At 48.8% G+C, this 18,532-nt stretch overlaps 1 protein-coding gene across 1 annotated transcript in view; it reads right to left on the bottom strand.

The window, feature by feature from the left end:
• Positions 1-18,532, bottom strand: part of TRIM9 (tripartite motif containing 9) — a 130,481-nt gene that overhangs the window by 12,816 nt on the left and 99,133 nt on the right. Inside the window, exons 7-8 of the mRNA XM_065403238.1 lie at positions 15,962-16,119; positions 7,101-7,239 (exon numbers count right to left, since the gene is read on the bottom strand). Of these exons, the coding sequence (XP_065259310.1) occupies positions 7,101-7,239; positions 15,962-16,119 (297 nt within the window). The remainder of the gene's footprint in view (positions 1-7,100; positions 7,240-15,961; positions 16,120-18,532) is intronic.

The following is an 18,532-nucleotide window of genomic DNA, read 5'->3' on the forward strand; positions in this document are numbered from 1 at the left end:
ACGCTGTAACCAGTAAACATATTTGAGTCTTCAAAAACATCCCTGTGGAGCTGAAGACAAATCTGATCAGCTTTTCTTAGGCTAAATCCTATTTTTAGCAAATTCTGGAAGGCATCACAGTAACGTATCCCACCGAGGGAGATGCACATCTTACCATACCCAAGTCCCAGCAGATGTATTTTACATGCTATCATATACTCTCTTGTCCATTATACTCATCAGAGGAAAGGGCAGGCTGTGGAGGTTTTGTGTTGGGCTGGTAACCTGTCAATGCAGTTTTGCGAGGCTGATCTAAACTGTGTTACTAAAAGTGCCCTCAAAAACCCACCTCACCCAAAGGGGGTACAGGATGGTGTGTTTAACAACATCAGAAGGGCCATACTGGGTCAGACCAAAGGTCCATCTAGCCCAGGTCCATCTAGCCCAAAGGTCCATCTAGCCCAAAGGTCCATCTTCCGACAGGGGCCAATGCCAGGTGTTTCAGAGGGAATGAATGGAACAGGCAATCATCGAGTGAACCATCCCCCGTTGTCCACTCCCAGCTTCCCATCTTGGCTAACAGCCATTGTTGGACCTACCCTCCATGAACTTATCTAGTTCTTTTTTGAACCCCACTATAGATTTGGTTTTCATAACAATCCCTGGCAATGAGTTCCACAGGTTAAGAGTTTCTGGATAACTCTTTGCATCTATCAAAACACACCTGATCCTCCCAATAGGAGTTTTGTTAGGAGTTATCCCTGTGATCTGAGGGCCTGATCCAATGGCCACTGGAGTTGCTGGGAGTCCTCCCATTCACTTCAATGGGCAGCGGATCTGTCTCAGAGTGACTGCAGGCTACCACGCTGTATAGGTGAGATTTCATTGTCCCACCATGGCAATCCAGGTCCTTTGTGACCACCCTACTCCCAAAGTGCACTGTCATTATCCTGATGCCTGCCCCGACAGCCTTTCCACCCGTCATAGGCAGGCAGCTGTGAGCAGAAGCTCTTGATGAAGCTGTAAGCATCCCTTGTCTGGTGATTCTGAAGGCTTGTGATACCCATGGGAAACCTAAGCTCCAACCCTTCTTCTAGTTTGCTTACCTGTCAGGGGACTTCACGGTAACCTGCTCCACCAAATGGGCTCCATCATTCAGAGCCAGCATACAGCAGCCTCTCCTAGCACAAAGCCTTACATGGTAATTGGTTCTTACGATGGGCCCTGGATGTAGCCCCTGCTTAGTCTAAATTCTTTGGAATCCAAAAGCGCTTGGTCGAATGAGAATAACGAGCGGATAGAAAAGGCAGAGGGACGCTGGGCGATAGCAGGAGGGAAGGAGGAGATGAGATCTAAGCATAAGGGTCTGCAGCATGTACACGTGCCTTAAAGGGTATTTGAACTTTTGTGTCTGCCAACCCTACGATAGGGTAACAGATGTGAAGCTTTGGAGAAGGCTGCTGTGCTGTCAGAGACATTCCCTATCAGCACCCGTAATGAGTCCTCTGGCACTCAGTGTCTGGATTAAATTCTGCTCTCACACAGAGTCACGCTGTCACACTTCTCTTAAGCCAGCTCTAAGATCTCCATCCCCAGCAATACTGCTCCCTACTGGGGAAGGCAGGCTGCCAGTCATTCCTGTTGTGTTCTAATCCTCACCTTCTGCACTGCTCAGGGAATCCAAGTTACCGCTTGCTCTGCCTGTCCTTTGCCCTCATGAAAAACTGCTGTTCGTGTGAGGGTCTGCTTGTGTCCTAATCAGGTCTGAAGGTTTTACAGAGCAGTGCAGTAGAACCAGGCCGTTCTGTAAGACCTCTCTTGGAAGCCGGTTTCACTGGAGCTCTAAAACCGCTATGAAATCACCTACTCTGGGCACCACAAAGTTAAGAAAAGACAGGCCGAAAAATAAATCAGGGGGCTGAACCTCATCCAAGGATCTCATCAGCAACCATGGACAGAATTAAGTCGGGCTGGTCCACATTTACAGTACCAATGCCCTGTAAACCTGCTAAGGGAGGGTCACAAATTGTCCTCCGAGAACAGACAGGAGACACGTCTGCTTGGATACCCCTCTCTAGGGCTACCCATACAATAACCCGCCACCAACTTGGGGAGACGAAACGATCTCAAGCTATCATGCAGCCGCAACTGCGTTCAGTTCCTTGCTAACAACAGCAGACAAACTGCTGCCATTTTTAGGTCGGAGGGTTAAATACGGGGTATGTGGCTCTTCATCTCTGGGAAACAAAAAGGCTACTTGGAGAATGTTTTTGCTCATCTTGTGGGACTGTCTGCTTAAAATGGCTCTGTGCAATTAACATCCTCATCGCTAGGAGTCCATCCGGCCCCACGGCAGGCATCTAGCATGACCCTTAAAAGAGCAAATTGTCATCTCTTAAAATGGACAACAAAATTGCCCTTTAAGACAGCCGAGAGTATGTTTATCAGGATTGTCTGTCTGTCAGATTTATGAGGTCCCTACCACCTTGGGAATCTATTGCCTGGGAACGGTCCCATTGGCTTCGCGGAGCATTCTCATGCATGTGCTTACAGCTCAGCATGGGCTGAAGTACTGAGCTGGATCGAGGTCTCTGTCTACAGATGCCCTATTCGTAGATACTCGAATCACTGAGGAACCTGCCTTGAAACTCAACGTTTTTATTTTACAAAACACTCTCTGCCAAACTCCTGCAGCATGGACCATCCTATTCTTCATGCAGGGTGAAAGTGCCCAAAGAGATACTAGCACATTGCTACCTCCTCCCCCCCGCGGTGAGGTTTCCCCAGATCGTCCCCTCTGAGCCTCCTGCCCCACTTGCTCCTCATACTGTCTCCCTAGTTAAGAGAGAAAATTTTTTACCGCTCCTGTGGCTGTACTACAGGTAGTGGTGGGGGCATGGCACACGAAGCCCCATGGTTCCCTTGGGTCTATTTCAATGTGCACTGAAGTCAACAGAAAGACTCCCTTTGACTTCAGTGGATTTTGGATCAGGCCCTATAAGCCAGAGCTGGAAATCAGTAATTAAACAAATGAACCAGACCTCCAAATGCCTTCAGCTAAGCAGTTAGTAACGAGTTACTAACAAGAGATTAACAACGGTAACAACAGCACGGCCATGTTCCGAATGATCTTCTTCTCTTTGCTCCTTCCTCTTCTTTTCTTCTCATTTCCCCTCCTACTAAAACGCTCCACAGTATTTTACGGAGCTGGAAGGATAAAGCACTCTGCTAAACCCAGGTCATGCAAATCTGCACTCAGAAGCCCAATTCTGCGGTATAGGCCAGAAATAATACCCCAAACCAGTTGTCAGTGCAGCAGGGATCTGTTTAATGACTCACTCAGATACCCTTAAGATGAATACAAGCACAATTTATTTCTCTGTTTTGGGCCCAAAGAGCGCTGAGTGCCTCTGAGAGGAGAAAATGCTTTGGGACACATTTAGCTCTTTTTCTTTTTCATTGGAATAAGAAAAAAGGAGCCATTCAGTAAAAAGACTCCAGTGAACAAAAGCTCTGTTTCTGAAAGCCTGTCTCCTGGCAAATGCTGGAAAGAGAGCTCCAAGCACAACGCCATTGTGCTGGGACCATCAACAGAAGCCTTCTGATGGGCTCCTATGTTATGTGGGGCCTGCGCCAGGTGGACAGGCGTGGACTTTGGATACCACAATGCAAATATCCACCCAGAGGAAACCTGAGTGTTGAGCCTGTGCCAAATATTCCCTTTTTCAGGGCTTTGTGGGGCTTTTTTTGAAGGACTCTGGTCCCCTGGAAGGGCGAACGTTTTCAAGTGGCTTGGCAGAGGAGGCTGCCGATCATTGTGGGGAAACTGAAGCGGACGTGCCATCACACCAGACGTAGCCAGCGACACACCCCACTCCCATAGCCTCTGGCATAGGGGGTGCGATATGGGGAGATGGAGGTGGAAGTGCCATAGCACTAGCTCTCCCTGCGAGGGGGCGCTCTGGGATGGTACGATGTGTAACAATAGGGGCTCATCATTTCTCATTGCATTGGCTTTTTAGTTTGTATAAAGGGGAGACTTCCAAACAAAACCCACCCCCTTGTGCACTGGCCAGCAATAGCTTCCCTAGATGGGGCGCAGAGCCAGGTGTAACCAGGTATATACCATATATAATAAATCTATATCTATGCTGGCAGCTGGGTGCAAATTAGAACAGCCCTAAAGCTGCTCTAACTTCTACCATGGGCAGGGCAGGATCAGGGGGCTGAGGGAAGAGTGGGACCTGAAGCCTGGATCCACAGATTAATGGTGGTATCAGGAGATGTTTCTCTGCCCTCTGAGTCAGTACTGAACCAATGTCCCTGAACCGTGTTGGAGGGGACTGTGCTGCTGGAGGTGCTATCTCGTGAGTGGGACGTGCAACCAACATCCGCACCACATACTGCCATTAAAGAGCCATGACGCTTCTGTCAGAAATGGATTATGGTGGCAGTACCTGGGCTAAATTCCAGGAGGTGTTCTGCCTACCTAAATTCCCTGTTCTCCAGACCTCCCCAGCATTCACTGTTCTTGCTCAGACAACATACAGTAATTTTCATAGAGCTATTCTTCCATGAACAGTCTGGTTTGGGTTCTCTCTTTCCTTCTCTCCCTTTCTGCTCGATGCTGGGCTTCTCTTTTACACACAGGTAGAGGACTTTGAAAACCAGCAGCGGGCGGATTTGGGGTTTCTTGGTGAGCTTTGGACGACTTGAGTTCTGAAGCTGGACTCCACGAGAGATGGTCCTTGCCCGACCAGAGGGAGTGCTTTGGGTGCAAATGCACTATTTTTTAACGCAGTATAAATATGGATTTAGCAAGGTGGAGGGAAGTGAGGTGCCTCTCTGAATTAAGATTTCCCTGTGAAAGGACGGCCTGATTTGGATCTCCCTACGTCTGCTATAAATCAGGGGTGGCCCTCGTGAAGTCCATAGAGTCGTACGGCTATAAAAGCACCATGAGATCACAATCTGGCTCAGCGACTTCAGCTCATTAGGTATCTCCTGGAATACTGCCCCAGTTGTGCCATTCAGGTAGGGAAGGGTACATCTCCATTTCAGGATACAGGCAATTAGATACTCACATCCTGCTGTGGTTAACAGGAATCAAGGACCTTCTAGTACAAGTGCTGAAGAAATGCTCCATGGGCCAGATCTGGGGGGTTGGCCGAGCTCCACTTGTGTAGGAGCCAAGGGGTGTGGATTTATACAATCCTCAGGGCAGTCAAGGGCCAATCTGACCCCTAATGTAAATTAAAGCAGCCCCAGTGCTGCTCTCACTTACACTGACTGGTGATGACCCCACAGTGTCTGTGACGCAGCTGGGGGGTGCAAGAGGTTATGGTACTCTGGCCACACCCCTGCCTGTCCCTGTGCTGGTGGGGGTTGGGACTGGTTGGTGTTGAATTGCCACAGCAGCTCTAAGCCAGCTGGGGGTCCCTCCACGCGTGAAAATCTCTGCTTAGCGCCGCTCTCCAGCTTTCCCTTTGGCAGCAGGAGTGGTGCAGAAGAGCTTTGTCGAGGGCCCTAAATGTTCCGACTCTTTTGGAGATGGTTTGTCGTTCTGTACATCCTGTGAGCTCTTGGGGGAATACGGCACTTTTCATGGGCCCCACATCGGTCCACGCTAACACGTGCAGAACTCACGTGGATGCCAGCGGGGGACGCATGTAAGTGTCAGAGGCCAAAATATGGCCCATGATTTGTAATGAAAAGGCTTGCTTCTCCGGCAGCTCAGATAAGGAGGAAGAGCAGCTCTTGCTCCAGCTTCTCTCTGCTCTGTCTTCCGAGACATGTCACTACACTTCATCCGTCTGTATTGCCGACATACTCAAAACAAAGGGAAGCATTATGGCTTCCGTCTGAACAATAGGCGTCATCTCCTGACGCATGACAAGTCAGAGACGTAAAAATGGCTACATCCGAATCTGCTCCTACGCGTCTGTGTTGAGGTTTCTGATCACAACACCTTTTTTCTTGGCAACACTCAAAAGCCGCAGCTTCTGCGTATGGACAAGCTGTGTTTAAACTGCCTTATGCACCATCAACAGAACGACTAGTTATGCTCTGGTTCCAGTATCTCTAGCGCTGACAATAACTGCACGAAGCGGAAGGCGCACGGCTTGGTTTTCTAGAGCCAGGCTAAGCTTGCGGTGCTGGTGGTTAGAGACACCTGGATTTGGCTTGAAAAATGGAGCGATGTGGGTCTGGAAATTATGGAAAGGGAATACCAGTAGGTGTGGAGAACTACAAAAAAAGGGGTCACTTTTCTGCTAATAACTATACTTTAAAGGACTGCTGATGTGCTGGCACTGAGATGACAGCCTTTATCATGAGATTATTACCTGCTGTTTCTAACTCCCAAGTCATTTTTCTAAACTAGCCGTCTGACTCCCGACCTGAATGTCAGAATCAAGCCTGTCTTCCAAGATGGATAAATTGCCTGGTGTGACAGATGTATTTAAAGGCAGGAAGAGAAAGGTTTCCCTCTGGTTATGCTTAACAGCAGCATTTAATATTCTAACCGAGGCAGCTGAAGGAGGTGGATGTAGTTAGCTTTGTACATAGAATTGGTGCGGCTTTGCTGTTATATAGAAAGAACCCCAGATGGTCCCACAGTCTTTCTCATCCTTACAGTACACCACAGAGTGTGTAACTAAACACCATACATTACAATCATAATGCAACCAAGCACAGTCCTTGGGTTCTCTGGAATTGTTTTTATTTTTAAAGGGAATTAAAGACATTTGAGCTTCATTTTAGAATAATACAACTCCATCCAAGGTGCGAACCTGTTATCATTCAAATCCTAAATGCTTTTCTCTGAGGTGCCTGTCATCACATCACCAGCTCTCCTCCCAAGAGAGCGCTGTAATTCACTAAAATATTCAGCGAAGGAAAGGCCTGGAAGACAATTGCTGACATTGCTCTGGCCTGCTGACTTATAACCTTTACTCTTCCTGTCACAGTCACTTTTTTGCAATGTTTGGCTTTTTAAATTCGGAGCCATGGAGTTACTCCTTGCATCGCAATGCTAAGCGACGTGGATTTTACGGCCCCTATGTGTGGGCAGTGCTGGCTCTGGTGTATCATTTCGCAATGACATTGCTCAAGCGTCTTACCCTCGGACGTCTGTAGGACCAGGGTCTTGCTGTACTGGCTGACTCCTGTTTTGTTGAAGGCTTTGACGCGAGCACTGTACGTGCTGTTGAAGTGCAGACCGTCCACAGTGCACATCGTCTCTTTCCCAACGTACACCTCCTAGTTAGCAAACAAAGAGCTGCGTTAGGGTCTGAAGCACAGGCTCTGCAGTGCAGACTTCCTAAGAAGGTTTGCTGTACAGCGTTTCCACAGCTTGCTCAAACACAGACATGCAAGTAATGCTCCTTTTGGTCATTCTACACTGTCTGCCACAGGGCAGGAGATGGATGAGATTCACCAGCACTGGATAGCACTAACTCATAAGTTTGGGTCGAGATAAAATGATCCTATGACTTGACACTGGAGCTCTGACAAACCTACCAGGTAAAACCAGTTGCTATACAATAAGGCCATTGCTGTTCATGTTGGACCAAATCCTGAAATCCTTCCTCAAGCAAAACTCCCAGAGAAGTCCAGGGGAGTTTTGCCTGAGTGAAGAAAGAAGTCCTGTAATCAGAAACTTGCACCTAGTCTCTACTTCCTTGTAAGCTCACATGGCAGGACCAACGCTTTACTGAACATACATAAGAACGGCTATACTGGGTCAGAACAAAGGTCCATCTAGCCAGTGCCAGGTGCCCTAGAGGGAATGAACAGAACAGGTAATCATCAAGTGATCCATCCCGTGTCGCCCATTCCCAGCTTCTGGCAAACAGAAGCTACTGAAAGACAGTATTATTCCACAGATCCATGGCCAATTCACCAATGTGTTATTTTGCTGTCTGTTGTACAGAGTTACAATGGCCTAATGCTGGAGCAACAAGCAATGAATCAGGCCCACAGACTACTAAATCCTCAAACACGTCAGTTACAGTATTTGCTTTTAATTAGAGGGGACGTGATTTAAGCTCCTGGTTGCTTTCATTTGTGTTGCTGGGGAAGGGTTTTCTCTTGGTTTCCTTGGGAAATATCCTTCACTCTCTCCTTTCTTCCAGGAACCCTTTGTGTCTCTCCGCTGGGAGTACAGACTGGAGTAGTGTGCATTTGTTTAAACCAGGGGTAGGCAACCTATGGCACGCGTGTCAAAGGCGGCACGTGAGCTGATTTTCAGTGGCACTCACACTGCCCGGGTCCTGGCCACCGGTCCGGGGGGCTCTGCATTTTAATTTAATTTTAAATGAAGCTTCTTAAACATTTTAAAAACCTTATTTACTTTACATACAACAATAGTTTAGTTATATATTATAGATTTATAGAAAGAGACCTTCTAAAAACGTTAAAATATTTTACTGGCATGCGAAACCTTAAATGAGAGTGAATAAATGAAGACTCGGCACCCCACTTCTGAAAGGTTGCCGACCCCTGGTTTAAACAGTCTCTGCTTAAATACAGACGTCTTGTATTCAGGATACTGCACATTTCTCCAGGCCTTTAGGGGCAAGACTAACTGACCCATGAGACTCCTATGGGAAAAGTTCCATGGACAAAGAACACAGAATTCTGCTCTATATCTTTTCCCTCAATCTTGAGCAGATTAACTAAATTAGGCACCATTGCTGGTAGTTATGTCAATTGCAGCTCTCCTCCGGTACCGTGTTATCTGTAGCACTCAGTAGTGGGCTGTGCAATTTGAGCTGTGAACTCAATTTACTGAACAAACGCGATAAAAAGTGAAATACACCTGGCACTGGCTTACAGAAACTGCTTCACAGCTGTGTTCTCATCCTTACGAGCTCTTACAGAAACACGGGGTTTATTACTGCCTCACTTAACATACTGGGTTCCCACTTTATCATCCTATCACTGTCCAACAGGACACTCATTTATTTGATTATTATAAAACGAATTGCCACTGGACAGTTTAATCACCTTGAGTGCCCCGGCATGTGGGTCAGCCCCGAACATAAACACTTCAGCTCACTTTTACATCAATTTGTTCTTGGTCTTTTTTAATGATTTCATAGAATCTGGCTGTTTGGATTTAATCACCATCTAACCTAATGATTGGTAAATTAGAGAAAAGCCACACCCAGAACTTCCAGGGCCGAGGGCCAAATCCCTGGATTCAAACTCTTCCCTTCTGGCCCAGGTCCAACTCAGAACAACTCCGGAGGTGCCTAGCTTTTGGTTTCAGTTTGGATAAGGCCAATCTCATTCATTTTACTGGAGCCAAAATCTCTAAACTCACCATTCCCATCTCCCCTCCCCTGGGCACCTCCAAAATAACACCACCTAGTGACTCTCCCACATCACAGAGATGTTCATGAGAGTTAACTCATTAGTGAGTGTCAAGTGCTTTGAAATCCCCAGAGAGGAAAGCAAAATATTATTCGCTGCAGCACATAAACAGGTCAGATCAGTTTTTGGCAGACTCTGACATGCCTCACAGACAGAGTGCTTGGCTATACATTGATCTGCACTTCTGCATACATGGCAATGGCTGAGATGCTGGCGTGAGGAGAAATAGCAGTTGTAGCTCCGAGCACAAGTGGATAACACAACAGATCTTGTCGGGCATGTCAGGAGCAAAGCTTTAGGGACTCAGGCAAACCCATTATTCTTTATCGTTGCAACTGTGGTTGAAAATCCAGAATTGCTCTGAGCAGGAGTAATAATCGCTTGAGACAGTCCAGATTGCCAAGTCATTTGTCAAATAAACTATGTGATAAGATTTAAATTTTGTATAGTAAATGGCTTCTGAAGACGTGACCCCAGGGTTTGGAATCCACTTAGTGATTTGATTGGCCTTGATGCTTTTCTTCTGGATAATCTCCACTGTTATCTGAAAAATCCTACAATTTAATCACCAGCTGTGCCACAGGGGAGGCAAAGCTGACTCTAAACAACCTTTCTGCCTCCCACTATCCTGGGTCAAATGAACCCCCGGCACAAGTTAGAGCAGCCTCGGGAGTGCTCTAATCTCTGTCAGCTGGAGCAGTCTTTCATGATGACACCAAGCTGGGAGGGGTTGCAAGCACTTTGAAGGACAGGTTTAAAATTCAAAATGACCTTGACAAAATGGAGAACTGGTCTGAATTCAACAAGATGGAATTCAATAGAGTCAAGTGCAAAGTACTTCACTTAGGAAGGAAAAATCAAATGCACAACTACAAAACGGGGAACAACTGGCTGGGGGTAGTACTGCTGGAAAGGATCTGGGGGTGATAGTGGATCACAAGTTGAATATGAATCAACAATGTGATGCAGTTGCAAAAAAGGCTAGTATCATTCTGAGGTGTATTAACAGGAGGGTTGTATGTAAGACACGGGCGGGAACTGTCTCACTCTGCTGGGCACTGGTGAGGCCCCAGCTGCAGTACTGTGTCCAATTCTGGGCACCACCATTGAGGAAGGATGTGGACAAACAGGAGAGAGTCCAGAGGAGAGCAACAAAAATGATAAAGGTTTAGAAAACCTGCCCCGTGAGGAAAGGTTAAAAAAACGGGGCCTGTTTAGTCCTGAGAAAAGAAGACTGAGGGGGAACCTGAGAACAGTCTTCCAATATGCTGACCGTTATAAAGAGGATGGGGATCAATTGTTCTCCACGTCCCCTGAAGGTAGGACAAGAAGTCATGGACTTAATCTGCAGCAAGGGAGATCTAGGTTAGATATTAAGAAAAGCTTTCTAACTGTCAGGGCTGTTAAGCTCTGGAACAGGCTTCCAACGGAGGTCATGGAGTCCCCATCACTGAAAACTTTTAAGAACAAGTTGGACAAACCCCTGTCAGGGATGATCTAGGTCTATTTGGTCCTTCCACAGTGCAGGGGGCTGGACTTGATGACTTCTCGAGGACCCTTCCAGCCCTACGTTTCAGCCCTTCTGCCAGCCCTAGATCACCAGACTACATCTTGCTGTGGCCGTGCCCTCTCCTATCCTGGACACCTATCTACGTGGAGGGAGAGGTGGGTGGCCAGAGCCGAGTATGCTGGCTTTAAGCTACTCAGGATTCCGCTACAACAGCGGACTTGTGTGCTGCCCCTTTAGAGCAGTTTTACGTTACCTGTTCTGTTACTGAGCAGCGCAAAGGGGACTCAGCCGGGCCGAGTCATATACAGTAACACTAGGGGCTCCATCCTGCATAGCTAGAGGTGGAGCATAACAACGTAAGCACAAAGTAAAGGGGGATGAGCAGGACAGGTCGCTCAGGGAAACCAGATCCTCCAGTAATGAACGCTACAGCACAGCTCCCAGTTACACCTGCCTGACGAGAGGAGAAAGGCCTAAGTGGGGGACATGTAGCTAAGCACCCCCTTAGCACGACTGGGATCATGGCTAGTGATCATCCAGTCTTCATCCTTCCTTGCCTTGTGCAATGGCGAGCAAGGCACGGCCACCTGAGGGATGTACTATCGCCCGTGCCTGGCGAGTATCATTGCGGGTGGCTTCACCCACGCTGGAGCAGTGCAGCCCCCTGCAAGCTCCAGCCCTATCGGATGAGATGAGCTGAGTTTAAAGCATTAGGTCGCTATGTGGCCATGTTCTGAGTCTGGGACCCGGCATGGTGCATGGCTCCTGGGATCACGGGCGCATTATGCAGGCGGCCCTCTCAGCACTGGGAGAAAGGAGGTAGAGAACTTGGCGTGGCTGATTCTGGAGTGGTAGGGATTCGGAGGCAGCCATGCCCAGTCCTGCTTGACTCCAAGGAACAGGAGGCTTCGACAGTGAGGCAGCTAAAGTGAAAAACTCGGTGGTCTTGAGGCTTTGTCTTTGTCTTCACTACCCGCCGATCCGGCGGGTAGCAATCGGTTTTTCGGGGATCGACTTACTGTGTCTAGTGAAGACGCGGTAAAATCGATCCCTGATCGCTCTGCCGTCGACTCCGGAAATCCACCTCGGCAGGAGGCGGCAGCGGAGTCGGCGGCAGCGGTCGACTTTCCCGCGTCCTCACCGCTAGGTAAGCCGACCTAAAATACGCAACTTCAGCTACGGTATTCACGTAGCTGAAGTTGCGTATCTTAGGTCGGACCCCCGCTGCAGTGTAGACCTAGCCTTTGAGAGTCCTCTAGAGAGAACACTGACTAGCTGAGTTTAATTGTCCTCCAGTCACATTGTGAATACATTTACTCCGGAGGGCATTCTGCGCCAAAACACTGACAATTCTGCACACAATATTTGAAAATTCTGCAAGTTTTATTTGTCAATAAATAAATGCAGAGGCTCCAGCACGGCAGTGGGGAGCACAGGCCACTGGCTGCATTGAGGTGGGAGATCACCCTGCAGTCTGCCCATCCCCAGGACACAGACTCAGCGGTGAGGCTGCACCCGACCCTGACACAGCAGGGCCTGGGCCTGCCCCAGAAATACCCTGGGGCCCTGCCCCTCTGCACCATGTGCACCAGGTGTGGGGCAGGCAGGCTCAACCAGGCAGGATCCAAGTGTGAAGGGGCTCGGTGTGGGGGTGTCCAGGTGTGGGGTGAGAGGATTCTGTGTGGGACAATCTGGGTGCAGGCAGCTCAGTAGGGGGGTCTAGGTGTGGGGGGATCTGGATGCACAGAAGCTCGTGTGGGGTGGGGTTCTAGGTGCAGGGGCAATGGGACTCTGCAGAGGCTTCCAGGTGAAGGTTGTTGGGGCTCAGCGGAGGGGGTCTGGGTATGGGGGTCTCAGTGGGGGGATCTGGGTGCGGGGGAAGTGGGACTTGGCGGGGTGGGGTGGGGGTCTGGGTGCAGCTAGTTGGAGGTCAGTGGTGTGGGGGTCTGGATGTGGGGGCTCAGGGTGGTGCAGAGGGTGGTGCATCAGGGTGGAGGTTTGAGTGCAGGGAACTCAGTGGGGGGTGGTCTGGGTGCAGGGATAGGGGTCCGGGTGCAATGGGGCTCCAGTTGCAGGGGTTGAGGTTCAGTGGGTTGGGGTTCAGGTATGGAGGGCTAGGGGGGTTCTGGATGTACCGGGTGAGGCTTGGCGGGAGTGTTTGGGTATCGGAGGTCCAGATGCATGGGGGTTGGGTGGATGGGGGAGCATCTCCCCATACAGTGACCCTTCCCTCCCCACAGCTGAGGAGCAATGGGGGCAGGAAGCAGGGGAGGATGCTGAGCTTCTTGCAGCTGGGGGAGGTTTCTTGGGATGGGTCTGACGCAGCCCCAGCCACTCCTTGCAGGGGAAGAGGAAGTCCCATCCTGTCCTGCCTCCAGCCCAGCCAGAACTAGCAGCTGATCCCAGCTCAGGGTAGGAGCCACTGGCTGGGATGTCCCCAGCCCCGCGGTGATTTACCTCTATGCCAGCTGCTCCAGGTGCCTGAAACAATGTACCTGCACTGCTAGGGAGTGGTGCGTTACTGCTCTTGCAGCTTCCCTTTGCTTCCCTGTCAGAAAGGCATTTTTCTGCGGGGAAGCAAAGAAATCTGTGGGGGACATGAATTCTGCACACACGCAGTGGCGCAGAATTCCTCCAGAAGTAATACACCTGTGGGATTCTGAAACAAAAGGTGATTTCCTTTTACTTCCTGGCCCCAGCTAGAAAGCTTTATTCCCTGCTTGGCCAGGCCAGGGGGCTGTGCTGAGACAATGCACTTGTCTCCTGCAAACTCAGACCTCTGCACCTTTCTCTCATTAAACTCCATACATCCCCTCTGTCAACTACCCGGCTTCTGCTCTGGATCTCGCCTGGCTGCGTCATGCGCAGCTGGAGTTCAGGGAACACGGTGGGCTGCTCTCTCCACGGTGAGCTGCTCTGAATGGTGATGAATATGCTAGAGAATAATTATGAGCATGTCAGATCAGAGAAAAATCACATTTTAATTGTATAATTACAACAATTTAAAAGTCCCCAAGCCTTAAACGCCTCTGATTGCCAGGAGTATAGCAAACCGCAATCCTCCATGGGAATTAGCAGCCTTTGCAAGAGATGTTTGGCAGCCTACTTTAAGCTATTAAAAAAGTGCTTTAAAATGAGTTCTTTTCATTTCCAAAGCGTGCTGATCATCAAGGCAAATATTATCTAACAATAAAAAAATGCTCTAACCTGCAGCCTCAGCTCAGCTGACCTCCCAAATACCATTATTTGAAGTTAGCAGGAAGAAAGGATGAAGAGTTTGGAGCAGGTCTCAATCACTCATTATAAGGCCTAGGCATAAGCATCACCTGATTCTGCAGCCATTACATGAGTAGGAGCTGCAACCTTCAGCCTCAAGTGAACTTCCACTCTCCTATCTGCCCCCAGTAAACAAACTGCACACGCACCTGGGGCCAAATTCTGCGCTCGACAACAATGGGAAATAAAGGGAGTCAGACTATCAGAGGGTAGCCGTGTTAGTCTGTATCCACACAAAAAAAACAAGGAGTCCCGTGGCACCTTAAAGACTAACAGAGTTATTTGGGCATAAGTTTTCGTGGGTAAAAAACCCACTTCTTCAGATGCAAGGGAGTCAGACTGATCAGCATAACCAGGGGCGGGATTTTGTGAGTATTTGCAGTGCAAGTGCATTTGGAAGTGGATTTGAAAACAAGGGAAAAGTCCACCTGGAGTTTGGAAATTTTTTCGTACAGATAAAAAAGGCAGGAATACAAATTTATTAAAAAAAATTGGAGGCCAATCTTTAGGTTCAGCCACCTCTGTGCTCCCCTGATCCCATGACTGGCTATTGGTCACCTAGCCCCCGTGTAACTTAAATTGTTCAGCCACAGGAGGGATCCTTCCAAGGGAAGGAGAGAATTAGATACAATGTCTGAAATGAAAAGTGGAGAGAGAGAGAGAGAGAGAGAGAGAGTTTCTCCAAGAGGGAACCTGATGGATGCAGTTATGGCTAGAGACTCCAACAACTTAACCGCCTAACAATGAAAGTTACCAGGGGAAGCCATTTCCCTTCAGGGTCCTGCTATCACCACTGTATCTCTGCAGGAGTGGCTCTCATGTAGAATTGGTAGGCCCTGTGTAATAATCTATCCCCAGCCACTGCTACAGAGCAACTGTACGGTGTCTTCCATCATGGCAAGCACTCTTTGGCTGATAGTTTCAACAATCTCTGAACTGGTGTCTACAGTCGATTGTTGTGAGACCATTTCCCCATGCCAGGTTAGCAGCTGTGTTGTCAATCCCCAGATTCACAGACTTTTAAGGCCAGAAAGGACCATTCTGGCTATCTGGTCTGATCTCCTGGGTCACACAGGCCACAGACTATCAGCCAGCGATTCCCGCATCAAGTCCATCACAATAAGAATATTCATTGGAATAAAAACTGGACTGAAGCTGTTGACAAAAAGTGAAAGATTCAGTTCAAATCCGGGGGAAGCTTATACTGTATAGCAGGGGTTGGCAACCTTTCAGAAGTGATGTGCCGAGTCTTCATTTATTCACTCTAATCCAATCTAGTTTCGCCTGCCAGTAATACATTTTAACGTTTTTAGAAGGTCTCTTTCTATAAGTCTATAATATATATGTATGGAAAGTAAATAAGGTTTTTAAAATGTTTAAGAAGCTTCATTTAAAATTAAATTAAAATGCAGAGCCCCCCCGGACTGGTGGCCAGGACCCGGGCAGTGTGAGTGCCACTGAAAATCAGCTCGTGTGCCACCTTTGACATGCGTGCCCTAGGTTGCCTACCCCTGCTATATAGAAATAAACAACAAATGAACTCTTCTAAAAACAAGACAAAACCGGCCTGATTGCCCACTGTCTTGCGCCTTGTGGAATCGTTTACATCTGTGTAACCTGAGTGAAAACAGTGCACGAGGCTGAAGAGTTCTATGATTCTATAAGGCAGTGGCAGGCTCTCCGGCCCGGTGTATCTCCGCAGAATGGAAGCCTGCTTCCTGTTTATCGGCAATGCTCCTGGTGTGGCTCATTCATCACTGGCATTGTCTTCCACCTAAGGCATGTTTTATCAATGGAACAGGTGCTCTCAATACCTACCCTGAACTGACCACCATTCCCATCATCCAGCTCTAGAATATATCCTTCCACCTGCACGGTCGACAAAGGGGGCTGTTTCCAGGACAACGTAGCGCTGTTGTTGTGGGTGCAACATTCTTCTAGCTGTAGGATCGGGGGTGCCGGCACTGGAGAGGAAGCTAAACAAAAATTAGTGTAACCCTGGCTTCTACGACCACAGTGGACATCAGGCATAGCAAGTGCATTCAAATTGCTGTGAGGCACGTAAACGCATGCACATTTTCTCCGATATATGGAGGCCATGTTTATAACTTTGTTACCCAGCCTGCATTTCACGCTGGATTAAAAGTAAAATCTCATGGGACTGCGGCATGGAGGAACAAGAAGGGACTGTTTTCTCAACTTACTTACCATCAGAAGCTTTGCAGAATTTGGGTTTTCATCGGCTTGTCAACGTGAAATTTTACTGGGGCTACTTCATTTTCTCTTACATTTTCTTTCTAATAAATTTTGGATGAGCGTGAAATTATAGCACCATGCCCCCACCTATGAGAGTAAGGCTCCCATGCCTAATCCACTCATCACAACGCCATAACCAAAGACCAGGAAGGTCATAGGAGCACCTCCCCGATGTACTCTGAGAGTCTGGCTGCAGAGGGACAGGCATTATCATTCCCGGATGAGAACACTGCCACTGGTTGTAGCGTCAGTGGAAAGAGTGGGTCTAATTCACCTCTCTGTTACCCCAGGTTTCCGCCATGCAAGTTCATTGCAATCAAAAGAGTTACAGCAGTATCGATAGACTAGCGGAGTGGTGAGTTGGGCTCACGGCCTTTGTGATGACTTGTGGCTGGAAGTGCACCTGATCTTCCTCACGGTGGGTCATGAAGGAGCAGTAATTCGGAGGGGGGGAGGGTGTCACTGTGATGGGTGCGGTGAGCCACATATAACAAGAGATAAATATGTTTTCAATTGTGCTAATTTAGTGCAAGTAAATGTTCTGGGTGGACATTGCTGTCGACCAACGTTGGCCAACGATCCTCACCACAAAGTCTTGCCACTGTACCTCAGCCAACCCACAGTTACCATTCCAGAGGGGAGCATAGTGTGGACTCCATGGATACGTCTACACAGCAGCTAAACACCCACAGGTGGCCCAGGTCAGCCGACTCAAGCACACAGGGCTTTGGCTGTAAAATTGCCGTGTAGATGTTCGGGTTTGGGCTGTAGCACGAGCTCTAGGACCCTGCAAGGGGGAAGGTCCCAGAGCCTGGCCTCCAGCCTGAATCCAAACATCTACACTGCAGTTTTACAGCCCCGCAGCCTGAGTCAGCTGACCCAGGCCAGCCGCGGCTGAGCGGCGGGTCTGTTATTCCAGTGTAGACGTACCCCGGGGGCATTCATGGCTGGGCTTCTTTGCTGACTCACTCAAGCAAATTGCCAGAGTCAGTTGTAGGGGTGGGTTTTGTCGGTGCCCATGTCCATTAGGAAGTGTACTGAAACCACAGCAACAAATTCATTTCACGGAGGCCGCCAAACAGGGATCAGCCGGTAACTACTTTCCATCTCCAGTCTTTGTTGGGTTAGAACCAGCGACGGAGAGGAGAAAGGCTAAATAGCCCATAGCCAAACCTCCTTGTGTGCTCCTGCCCAAGACAAAAAGGCATTTCATGGTATGTTCTGCTCCAGCAGGAGCATTAGCTCATCTGCAATAAACAAGTAAAAGGAAGGAGGGTCTGTTCCTGCTCTACAAAAGATGTGGGGTGAGACCCCACAGGGAAAGGGGACCCTCTTCTCCTCACACACAGCTGACCCCACCGTGATACTTAACCTCTCTACTGAAACATTTACTACCACCTTTTCTCTACCATAGGGGAAACACCCCACACATTCCCTTAGTCCAAACTTCACATAGTCAGCCCCGTTCCCTATCTATATAGCACTTGCCAGCTTGCACGACAGGAGAGCAATGATATGTATTACAAGCCAGTCTGCCAGGGGGAGAGGAGAAGGAATTACTTTTAATGATTCCACACGTATAGCTCGGCTGCATCAAAACTTTTTGGGCAGAAGTCACAGCGGGTCACCTGCTGAATTAGTGCCAGATGGGAGTGATGTGTAGGCGTCACAGCACAGGCAGGTTTTAAGGAGGGACAACTGCTAAGTGTCTTATTCGGCATAAGTCAGTGGGTACGTCAGACACCTGAACATGTAAACTGCGGCTATTCCAGCACTGGGAGTGGGGATTGCCTGCTCCGCTGAGGGTGAAGGGAGGCTTTGCGTTTGGGGCAATCTTGGTGCCAGGGGTTTTACTGATTCTTGGCAAATTTTGTCTAAACTGGGCCCACAGGCCCGGGTGGCTGAAGTCCCTCAATATCAGAATGACTCTCATTCTCCAACAGCCTGGTGGCAGACCAGATCTCCAGCTTCTGACACACCAACAAATGCGCAGCTCTGTGTTTCCCCATCTCACAAGATCCCCAAAGCCACAGGCTGGCAGCTGTGCTGCAGCTGGCACCGTTTAAAGGTGCATCCCAGCAAAGCAGCAACTTGGCGGCCTTTCTGGTGTGGTCTGTCTGCTTCACGGCTTCC

Source organism: Emys orbicularis, chromosome 4, assembly GCF_028017835.1.
Source record: "Emys orbicularis isolate rEmyOrb1 chromosome 4, rEmyOrb1.hap1, whole genome shotgun sequence".
NCBI classification, from domain to species: Eukaryota; Metazoa; Chordata; order Testudines; family Emydidae; genus Emys; species Emys orbicularis.